Raw genomic sequence first — 12,682 nt, forward strand, 5'->3', positions numbered from 1 at the left:
AAATTTTTTCCGAGAAGTGGACCAGGGACCGATCTATTCCAAAAAATCGTATTTATGGTCCGATTTGCTTAAAATTTGGTACGTACGTAGTTTTTTAGCATATCTATACTATCTTTTTTGTAACAGGTAATCTCGCGAACGGCTGGTCCGATTTTCATGAAATTTTGTACATAAACAGCTTTCGGTAACCACCATGTTTTAGGCTAAAAAATTTAATTATGGTCCGATTTGCTTTAAATTCGGTACGTAGGTAGCTTTTTGCCTGGATAAGATTATAGATTCCTGTTTCCAATTTTCATGCAATTTCGAATATAAATAGCTTTAAGTAACGACCATATCAAGGAGCGAATTCGTCACTAGGCAATATTTTTTTGCGCCAATCAGAAACAACGGATACTGTAACGGATAGTTGTAACGGTACACGATACAACTCGACGACAAAGAAAATGGATTTCCACATAAAAAAGGAATCAAAAGTCTAACAAAAGTATAGAACTCGTATCATTGAGACGCTCTGATTGCTGTTGCCTAATTGTTTGAGATTGTTATAGTTGTAATTGAATTGATAGCGACTAGCAAAATGAGCATAACAAGAAGCCAGAGCTAAAAAAACACACTTGCAGACCTTCTCAAAGCATTGTATGTGTGCCCTGCTGTGTGCAATTTCTGGATATTTCTGACTACAACTGAAAGCCGCAAAGGGCAAAAGTGGCTAATAGGAATTTGGTTGAAGTTCACTCATCCAGCAAAGCAATGAAGCTACGTACATACATATATAGTAAATTAGAGGGGCAAAAAAAGCAAAAGGGGGAAAAAAATAAAACAGATTAAGAATTTTGCGTTGAAAAGAAACTGGCGATAATGATGTCCATGCTGAAGCATACGAAACTTTTAAGTTAATTACATAAACTCAGCAAGGACACAGGACTGCTCGGCGCACGGTGGAAGAGCCAAATATAAAAATGACATAAAAAAATTTGAAGAATCGAACGGATTGGTAAACCAAACTATCGGAAAAGATAAATGTTATCCGATTTTAATTCAATTCGGCTTGCAGCTAAGTTTAAAGCAGAAAAAATTTAATCTGAAACCTGCGCACTGCCACGCCCACCAGCCATACCAAAACCAGTATAAAAACTAATTTTTCTTAAAACCGGATATTATCTAACATATCTGCCTCCTAATATAGCGGGCATGAAAGTTCACAATTTTTTTATGAATAAACTGCGAATTTTTATACAGAAAATATGTACCCCATAACTATAAAAAAATGTATACAAATTTATTTATTATTGCTTATAGTTAAGTGGTAAATATTTTTATGCTTCATATTCTGCATAAACATCCGCAGTCTATTTATGAATCTTCATTCCTAGAAAAAAGTACTCCATACTATATTTCAGTAAAATCGGGTCGCGATGACTTCATTGTAAACCGCACTTCCCCAAGATTGCATATACATATGTAACTGCAGATATAATTCATTAGATATTAATCCTTACTATTATGGAAATAATTAGTGCTTTATCACGACACAAAAGCCGTTGACGAAAAATGGGTATTGTCTATTAAATTAAGTATTAAACGAAAAAATATTATTTACTTTAATTAAATATTTACCTTTACAAAAAATGCCTTCGCGTGTTATATATATGTTCTTATTTGTACATATTGTGATGGATCATTACTTTTCGAATCAAAAATATTTTCAAACTAAAGTTTTTTTAAAATTCTTTCGTTTGCTACTCATATTTTCAAACTAATTTTTTGTAATTCTCTTTCATACGACATTGTGGCAGAATTGTGAAGAATTTGATTTTTAGACACATGGCAACCTCCTAAAACAGGTAAAAAATAAATCCTTTTTAAATCAATTTAAATTGATACCCATCTTTTAAGTATTCATTTCACTTATTAAATTATTTGAATTTAACTTTTCCAACAGGTGGCAACCCTCTCCAAATACCTTAACAAAATTCAAAAGGTTCAAGCTAAAGGTGTTTTACACACTGTCGTTTGAAAACCATATTTTAGAATTTTATATACACATGCAACTACCTTAATAGGAGGTGGCAACCCTTATAAAAGAAATTCAAACACAAACCTTCTTAAATCTCTTTCGTCTGACGTTGTGATACATATTTCAATTAACTGATGAATTAAGTTGAATTAAATTTTTTAAATACGTGGCAACCCTCCTGAATATAGTTCTGAAATCAAGCCTTTTCAAACCCCTTTCGATCGATCTCCATCTTTTAGTAATTTATTTAACTTATTAACTAATTTGATTATTATTAATTAAGCCGCTGGCAACCTTCTTCAAAACCCACAAAAATATTCCAATGTTCAAAAAAAATTTTAAAACTTTTGTTTGACCTCCATATTTTAATATTTCATATAACTTGGGTATAATTAAATTCAAATTTTCACACAGGTGGCAACCTTATTCAAAATATTTTCAAACTATTTCCTTCTTAAGCCTTCTTCGTCTGGCACCCATATGGATTTATAGGATAAAAATTACTTATTCGTTTCGCTAGAAATTATTTAGGTCGACGAGTTCGGATATGCACTTCGTCCTTTTAGACCGGCTCTTGGTTGCGAATAACTGCGAATTGTGCAACAATTTTCGTTACTAAAGTTCTGATGCTTTTTCAATTTCAATTAAATAAATAACTTCAAAATTGAAAATGGAATGGGGTAAATTGTTCTAAGGACACAATCGTTCTCGGTGAAGCCGATTATAGAGCATTATTGTCTAGTTTCATAGTCCTTCAAAGGATCTCACGAGGACTTTAAAATTAAAGGGACAAATTTGGGTACCCAGCTTCGATGAAAGCTTTTGACTCTCAAATTCACTTTTTGCCATTCGTTTACTTATATTTTTAAGTTATTTTTACAGATGAAGAAAAAAGTAGGAAAAAAAACTAACTATGGATCGGGGGTTTCCATAGATCTTTGACAAATAGTATTCAGTTGTTACGTAATTTTTACCTGTTAACAATGCGACTCTCCTTATAACTATATATTGAACATTTTTGTAAATAAAATCCAAAATTGCAATTTTGCGACTCATCGTGTTTCGTCCTTCGAAAATCAAAATAGAGCACAAAGATTACATATATTTCAAATAACCAAACTTTGACAAACCTTGACAACTAAACAAAAATACTAATATTTAAAAATATTATTCAACAAAAATACCAAAATAGAGCGATTTTAATTTTTCTAAAAGAAGGCCATATTAAAAGCAATTTACTTAAATTTAGTCTTAAATGATAGAAATTTCCTTCTTCTTCCATGTTCAAAAGGTTTTTTCTTGAAATAGGTCTTCACTAAAACACAATTACCGAAGAAACAAGTAGAACGACTGAAAGCGTGGAGAAAAAAAAACTATCACAACATTGACTGTTTTCAGGTTGACATATGTATGTATGTATGGCAAAGAGAAAGCAGCGGAGGGAGTTTTCATGGCTACCATTCAATAGATCAGTTATTTAGCGTTATGAATAGTATCTTTGACTGGACTTTTGCAACAGTTCGTAAATCTGACTCTTGACCGGTTTTATATAATTTTTTTCCGCTCGTGGCCCATTGTGCGGCGTTGAAAGGAAAAAGTAGAAGGTCGGGCAAACGGCAGTTTATGGACGAGAGTGATTTTAGCCAATCGCCAATAACCGTCGCTAAATCAAGGATGTGTGAAAATGTGAGCTAATTGGGACGTATAACGAAAAATACCGTTATGCTTGTACATACAAACATAAAAAGAAGCTGGTGGCCTTCGAAAAGGATGTGTGGCAAAAACGGGATGGCAACGCCTGGAAGTATGCCAAGTGTTGCGCACAAATTAAATTTGTAAGTATGTAAGGAATATGTGAGCCAGGGCGTGCAGATTGTCTAAAAAGAAAATAGCCACTTCTGAAAAAAAATCGCCAAAAAATAGCCAACGTTATTTCTATAAAATTCATGACATCAGCTTAAAAAATCTTTTATTTTAAAAATGAGATCTTGTTATAACATAGTTTTTAAAACCAAAAACGACTCTAATGCCTTCAGGGTAATAATAAATAACACAAATTACTTATACCTATGATACTGATGTACAAAAAATTTTCTTTAAAAATATTCCAACTTTTAAAAAGTATTATGCATTAACACATTTCCCAATAGGACTGCGCAATTAATAAATTTATTATAACTCATATTAATTGATTAATCGCACAATCCGCTTTAAAGCGCTCGGCGCTAAAAATAAAATTAAAAGCTGTAATCAGGCGAGATCAGCTATTTCCACAAATGAAATTGCAAATTTCACATTCAGCGGGAGTTGTCACAAATAGAGGTTTAATATTGGCAAATATTCGATATGCTACAACAAAATCGATAACTATAAAAAGTGTTGCCACATCAAAATTAAAGCTCTAACTCCATAACCTACTTATTAAGTGTTCCGACACATTTACATGATAGCGCACAAAAAATTGAATTGAAGGGAAAAAATCGCCAAAAATTGCCAAAGGCGATTTCTTAAATTTTTACGCGCAAATCGCAAAATTGGCGTTAAATCGTTATGTATGTGTATCTAGTGTTGGTCTTTTTCTTGACTGCTTGATCCTTTAATGCCGCAACTAATTGCCAATCGCATTCGACACTTAACATGACTTCTTCGCCTTTGGTGGTCAGTCGTGTGGTCCTACATGTACATACATATATACATATGTAGACGCAAATGTGTGCTTTTAAATGATTCGCAACTTGGAGGTCTTCGACTGAGACATGGACTGGGAAAAATGGGTGGTGATAAGTCTCCGGCTATCCCCGTTTAAATGGCTTACTGATATTCGGGGCGTGTAAGTGGGCGGCTATTTTCTTTTTCTTTCCCATCCCGCGGCAGCTGTGCCGATGATGGTTTGATGTCGTTTACAGTTAGCTGCTTAAAACCTTTTTTGTGCAATAGGTTTTCAATCCGAATATTTCACTGACAGCGGCTGATTTTTTAAAATTTTTTTTTAAATTTTCAGAAATTCAATTAAAAGCGACCATAACTTTTGTTTACACACATACATACATATACGAATATATTACATACATACGTGCGAATAGAGAAGTTTGCTGGCAAGCGCGCTAGTGAATTTAATCAGGATCAAGGATAACGATTCCGCTAAACTACATTTAATACGCAGTTAAGTGCAAATATATGCGAATGCTTTTAAATACAAACGTATATTATGCATCATATATGCATTTTTATGCAAGTGTAAGTGAGCTTGAATTGTCTGTAAGTAGTGCTTCGTCGACGATAAGACAGCAGCAAGTCAGCTATGCTCGAGGTCATTTTGCAACTATACAAACATACATATGTATGTACATAGAGCGTTAATGGTGCTCCATAAGCCGTAAGCCAACAGACCAAAGAGTACAGCGAAAGTAAAGTTGTAAAATTTCTGGGCCAGAGCAGCGAAGAGACGAAGACGAATACAATAATTTGCTTGGAAGTGCTTTACGGATTAAATTGAATTGAAAATAAAAATTGATTTTCAAAAGAATCTGTTGCCAACTTATCGGCGGTTAAGTGGTTTATAGGGACAAAGTTGGGCCACCATACATATGTATTAGTGTATGTGTAGTTTCCATGTATAATGTATACACATATACATACATATCTTGTGTACAAGTTAACTAAATTCGACCTTCCAATAAGGTGGCAACCAGTATAAAAATTATTTTCAAACTTAAATCATCCTAAATCTCTTTGGTCTGATATTAGGCTACAAAACTTCAATTAATAGATGAATTAAGTTGAATTTGGTTTTTCGCCTTCGTGAACACTCTTTTAAATATAGTTCGAAAACAACGCCTTTTTCAACTAATTTCCATTTATACCTATCTTTTAATCATTCGTTTAACGTGTTAGATAATTTGAATTTAACTTTTAAAAGAGCCGGCTACCCCGTTTGATACACACATTTTAATATTTCATATAACTTGTGCATATATAATTGCATTATACTTTTCAAACAGGTGGTAAAAAAAGGATTCAAATTAAAAAGTTTTATTTAATTGTCTTAAATGTGTTTAAATTGAATTTGATTTTTTTAACAGATGGCAATTTGCCTACATTAAGTTAAGAAATAATATCGTAATAATTGATTTAACTTATTTAATTACTTGAGTTAAAAGTTTTTAAAAATTGTTCCACTAAACTTAAATCTTACTGCACATTTATAGGTCAAGCCTTTAATTTGACCACTCATATTTTTAACTCGTACAATCAGTGCAGATCTGATGAAGCAAAATTTGTTTCGCTTATTATTCGAGTATTTATTCTTCTGCATAATAATGAGCAGTTATTACTAGCACGGTTGCCACATTTGGTCATTTGTGACCAAAATAGGTAACTTTTCGAGTGCTTGGTAACTTGGCAACTTTCCTTTTATTTTGGAAAGTTTGCCCTGTATGAAGTCACCGAAAAGTTGGATTAATTTGATAAAATGTACTGTGGTTGTGTGTAGCGGTGACAACACTGCTATAAACAATTGCATTGATCAGGCAACACAGCGCTCAGCCAAAAAAACTAACCACAAACAAATTATCGCTGGGCAGTCTACTCGTTAATTTATCACAGTGTGGGGCGCCTGTCACACGTTCAATATTTATTATGATATTTGGATCGTGATCCATATTGATAGATTTCACAATGGTTATGGATCGCGCGGGAATGCTACATGGCCAATATTTATCGCGTCAGTATTTACATGTTTTTGTGTTCAGAGGTTTAAAGTCCAATAGGTGAAGCCTGGAAATCTTATTATTATTTTATTGAAAATCATCTATACTTTTTATTATATGTATGGTGATATCACATCTAATTTGTTCGAAATGCAACGCGAAATGCCGAGCCGTGAATTGATATCACGAAATATGCAACACGATCAATATTTATTGACAGATCTTTGATGCATATTTAGAGGAAATGAAAAAGAAGGTTTGAACAGCAGTTTGTGCGGTGTATTTGTATTTGTGTGCTGTTTTTTGTTTCACAAATTTTTGTTACGTACATACGTATACAGAGATTGAGTAAAAATATATTTATATACGTATGTATGCAAATGTATCTATTACATGAGGCCTTGAGCGCCAGAGTAGCTTAACCGACATTTCAAAAAAAGTTGAGGTGCACCTTAAAATGCATTACCAGAATAGAAACGAAACGGCACGCCCTTTTAGTTTTCTTTTACTATAATATGTATGACAAAGAACTGCAAAATGAACAAAAACAAACTAAACTGTGAATACTGTCACAAAACAGGGCATGTAAAAGACGTATGTATACAATACAAAATGAAGCAAAGAAAAGATCTAAAACAAACGAATAAAGTTACAGATTCGGAAAGTGAATTTTCAGAAGATACCGCGGATATCCACAAAGTTATAGACATATACAAAAATGCAGATATATCAAAGAGAGAAATAGACAAATTCTATGCAAAAGTACTCATAGAGGGAAAAAGCCAAAAGTTCGAAGTTGATTCAGGGGCCGGGTACACCTTATTACCAGAAAATGATTTCAATAAACTGAAACTGAATGTAAACCTACAGAAGTCGAACGTCGCTTTACGTTCGTATACCGGAGAAATTTTTCTACCAAAAGGAGTAGCAAAAGTAACGGTAGAGTACAAAAATAATAAGTCAATAGTAGATCTGTATGTGGTATCCGCTAGGCATACGCCTCTCTTAGGTCGAGTTTGGATTCGAAAGCTAGGTATTAAGCTAAAAGATGTTGATAAACAAGTAAAGGCAAAAACTCTATGCAACATAAATTCTATTGAAAGTCTAGTAACAAAATATCCGGAAGTATTTGAACAAAAAGTGGGGTGCATACCGAACATTTCATGCTCACTGAAGTTGGTACCAGGAGCAAAACCTGTATTTTTGAGAGAGCGACAAGTACCTTTCGCACTAAGAGATAAGGTCGAGGAAGAGCTCGGGAATGGGAGCGCGATGGCATTATCACGAAAGTGAATACCAGCAACTGGGGTTCACCATTGGTGGTTATTCCAAAACCGAACGGCAAGGTCCGTCTGTGCGTCGACTACAAAATAGCCGTCAACCCACAATTAGAGCCAGCTCACTACCCAATCAGAAGAGTTGACGAAATACTGAATACCCTAAAAGATTGCAAATACTTCTGTAAGCTCGACCTATATAAAGCGTACCTGCACGTAAAGGTTGATGAAGAAAGTAAGAACATACAAACAATATCAACACACAGAGGCACATATCGCATGAATCGTCTCGCGTTCGGGGTTAAGACCGCGCCGAGCGAATTTAACTGTATCTTAGACCAAATCTTACGTGATTTGCCAGGAACATCATCATATTTTGATGATATTATTGTATTCGCGAAAACCAAACAAGAATGCGAAGAAAGGCTAACGAAGTGCCTAGATAAGTTGAAAGAATACAACTTGCACGTTAACAGAGATAAATGTCAGTTCTATAGAGAAAGAATACAGTATTTGGGGTATACGATAGAATACAATAAAATCACAAAATGTCCGGAAAAAGTAAAAGCCATTCGCGATATTCCGACCCCAAAGAGCCCTGATGATCTGAGAAGGTTCTTGGGAATGATAACGTATTACTCGCGGTTCATTCCAGATCTATCAACTATTACTTACCCTTTGAGGAAGCTACTATCCAAAAATACAAAATTTAAATGGTCCAAGGAATGTCAATCCTCGTTCGAAAGACTTAAGCGCGAAATTCTAACCGATAGACTTTTGAGGCCGTATGATGCAGATTTGCCTGTGGTTTTGACGTGTGATGCTAGCCCTACGGGCATTGCGGGAGTGCTGGCGCATGAAGAAAATGGGGTCGAACGACCGGTATCATTTATCTCACGAGCGTTAACTAAAGCAGAACAAAATTATAGTCAGTTATATCGCGAAGCGCTAGCAATAATATTCGCAGTTGACAAATTTTTTCAATATTTGTATGCAAGAGAATTTACATTAGTCACAGATAATCGCCCCCTTTCTCGAATTCTGCATCAGAGCGAAAAAATTCCGGCAATGACATCGGCTCGACTACTACGTTACGCCTCTTTTCTTCAAGGTTTTAATTATAAAATGAAGCATCGGAAATCAGAACTGATTACACACGTCGATTGTTTGTCTAGAGCACCAGCAAAAGACTCGTCGAATAGATTCACATATTTTCTAGATGAGGAAGTGAATGCAATACAAATAGAAACAGTAAATACAATATCCACCAACATAGTTACGGCAATATCTATTGCAAAAGAAACCGGAAATGACCCGGAGCTAGCTGAATTGAGAACGAAATTGATAAATGGTAAAATTCAAGATCCGGAATACACCATACAAAGTGATATTGTATTGAAGGGCCAAAGGGTAATGATTCCAAAGTCCCTGCGTGGCGAAATCCTAAAAGAGTTGCACTACACACATTTGGGAATCGTGAAAATTAAACAAATGGCTCGGCGATATTGCTACTGGAAAGGCATCGATGCAGATATAGAAAGCTTAGTAAAATCGTGCCATGACTGCGCGATGGTCCGAAAGGATCCAGCACAAATAACCACTCATGGTTGGGAACAGCCGCAAGAAAATTTTGAAAGGGTTCACATGGACTATGCGGGTCCATTTCAAAATCATTTTTTCTTCGTTCTCATCGACGCAAAATCAAAATGGCCGGATATAAGGGTAATCAAGAATGCACCCACGTCCGAGAGCACGATCGAGTTATTAGAAGATATGTTTTCAACACATGGACTGCCACAAGTGCTAGTCTCCGACAACGCTACAATTTTTCAAAGCAAATCGTTCAGATTATTCTGCCAAAGTAACGGCATCGTTCAAAAATTTATCGCACCAGGACACCCAGCTACGAACGGTCTAGCGGAAAGACACATCCAAACGCTGAAGAACAAACTCGAAGCAATGCAGCACGTTAACATACCAATGCGCAAGAGGGTCCAAGAAATTGTAAACCGTTATCGAATCACACCTTTAGAAAATAACAAAACTCCCGCGGAAATTTACCTGGGGCGGAAAACTCGAACCAGGTTAGATGCTATTAAACCCGTACACTACGGCGAAGCAACGTCGTCACCTATGGTTTCAGACCGAGCCCGAAAATTTAGCGTGGGAGACCGGGTGCAAGTAAGATGGTTTCACAAAAATAAAGCAACATGGAAATTCGGCGTAGTTACAGAAAAGTTCGGGAAGTTACATTATCAAGTTGAATTAGATAATGGCTATACCCTCAAGAGACACATAAACCAACTTTATAAATCAAGCGTAACTAACGTCGAGGATCGCAAAGAAACTACGGTAATAGAGAGAAAACAGAAACTACCAAACGAGATAATCATCGAGCGTCGAGTAGCTCCGCACATAGCTCCACAGCAACAAGCCGAAAGACAGGAGGTGGTACATCCACAACAGGACGCCGAACGACAACCCGAGCCCGTAAGACGATCAGGAAGGGCACGTAAACCGCCAGTCCGACTTCAAGACCATGAACTTTATTAGCGTGGGAGATTATTATGTCTCAAATGATACTAGCCTTAAGTTTGGTACGTTATTGTAATCGTATGGTAACATCTTTTTATCGATACATTTTGACTGTCACTATAAGTATTACATCATTTTCAATTCTAAGATATCAATTATCATAGTTGTACACTGATCTATAGTTTCGTGTAATAAAGTACATATTAAACCGAACATAATAACGTAGGTGCAATAAATCTTTTAGTAAAATACCGCATTTATTTTTTATAGATCCTTCTTTCTCATATTATTAAAAATGTTTTTGTAGAAAGGCTCCTCTGCCCCTCATGCCCTCATATGTAAAATTAATTAGTTCAGTTTTCTTTTAATAAAACTATTTATTGTATCCATGTCTTATTTATGGCAAATAAACGAGGTTTGTTTTTACAGTTTATTGTATAATAAAATGTTGTTTTTTACTTGGGAACTTTTAGGTAACTGTTTTTGTAAATTCTGGTCGGAAATTTGTTGTGGTGTGGCAACCGTGATTACTAGACAAGATATACTCGACAAGTTTATTCGCCCATGAAAAACCATCTCATAAAGCCTATTGCAGTTCGAAGTCGGCGTAAAACAGTAGGTACCGCCATTTGTGTTATAACATCTAACCGCACACAACAAATTGGAGAAGAAGCCCAGCCAAACACTGTATGCAAAAATGTAAGCGCCAAACTATTATCATATTATCAATATTAAAGCAATCTCGCTGCCTGTGCGATGTTAATTTTTCAATTCATTACCAGCGCACAAGAAATTTCACTTCGAAAACACGTCATTGCACTGATAACGTCGACATACATATGAGCCGTTTATTTTGAAAGTGGCATAAGTCACCTTTTCAAAAAATCTAGTTAATGATGACACCAATTAGAATTTAACGGTACCTGTTAATTAAAAAAAAGTCATTGAAATGCTCAGAAATACTAAGGTTTTGTTCGAGAGCGGTTTAACGAAAATGTTTACTTTGAAAGTGGCATAAGTCACTCAAAAAAAATTAGGTTAATGAGAACAGGGATTACACGGAGCAAAAGTCAATTTCCCCCCCCCCCAAAAAAAAAAAAAAAAAAAAAAAAATACTCGCAAAGCTAGGAGCCAAATACAGTAAAACTGCGTTCTTTGTTTCTTTCTCTGGCGTCAGGATTTTCAAATTTAAAAGATTTGATTAGTTACAAAAATTGCTTAAAAAATTCGGCGCTTATAGAATAACAATAAAGGAAAAAATTCTGTAAAATTTAAAAATATTGAATTTTTTGGTGCATAAGAATAAATATTTAGGTATTGAAAATACACTTTTAAAATTTCGTCCTTGAGTATCCTTGCGAATTTGCAGTATTTACTTTTGAAAAATTTATAGGTTAAGGACCTGTGCCAATTTCAAAACGAACAGCTTATATCTTTACCGAAAGGTGTTAAGGCGCCAGGTCCATTTTTTTGAAATTATTCAGGAGAGACGAAAAATCGATGAAGTTTCGCATTATATGTCATTCTGCATGTAGAACTAAATTTTTGAAAATAGTCGACTTGGCACCTTTTCACCTTTAGTTAGCGATATGTGTGTATGTATTTTGCTATTTCCTTTTTTAGTTTATCAAAAATAAAAAATCATAAGTTAAGTAACTGAATGATAGCTCACAACATAAAATAATCTAATCGAAATATCTTACGCACCAGTGCATAATAACACTAAAAATAACATGAACTCCTACCGATTTACACATTCTGATATACATAGTAGAAATATATTTATGCATGTGCAAACTTCTAAAAACATACATTATTCTTCGTCTTCTTGGTTTACTGTTAGGCTGAATCAATTTTTTGTGCGCCATTTTTTCTTCTTTCGGTGCACAAAACTTTTCAACAATTTCATTATCTGTCAACCAGCTTGAAATGATATGTCAAACTATTTTTATAGAAAAACTTTTTTGCATTTCCTGCAGCCTGTATGCCTGTACATATGTACAAGTGTACGCTGATTTATGGGCAACAATTTGAAATGTGGTGGCAGCAATAACAAGAACAACAATACCAGTGGCACTGAGGCAAGTGACATGGAAGTGTTCTTGATTAACTGTGCACTTACATTTATGTATGTTGACATG

General features: G+C 34.9%; 1 protein-coding gene across 1 annotated transcript; it reads left to right on the top strand.

The window, feature by feature from the left end:
• Positions 1 to 9,131: 9,131 nt before the first annotated feature.
• Positions 9,132 to 10,559, top strand: LOC118741824 (uncharacterized protein K02A2.6-like). The gene has a single exon (XM_036473797.1). It carries the CDS (start codon positions 9,132 to 9,134, stop codon positions 10,557 to 10,559), a length of 1,428 nt encoding a protein of 475 aa, XP_036329690.1.
• Positions 10,560 to 12,682: the final 2,123 nt, after the last annotated feature.

Source organism: Rhagoletis pomonella, unplaced genomic scaffold (genome assembly GCF_013731165.1).
Source record: "Rhagoletis pomonella isolate Grant_MI unplaced genomic scaffold, Rhpom_1.0 Rhpom_scaffold_00006, whole genome shotgun sequence".
Taxonomy (NCBI): domain Eukaryota; kingdom Metazoa; phylum Arthropoda; class Insecta; order Diptera; family Tephritidae; genus Rhagoletis; species Rhagoletis pomonella.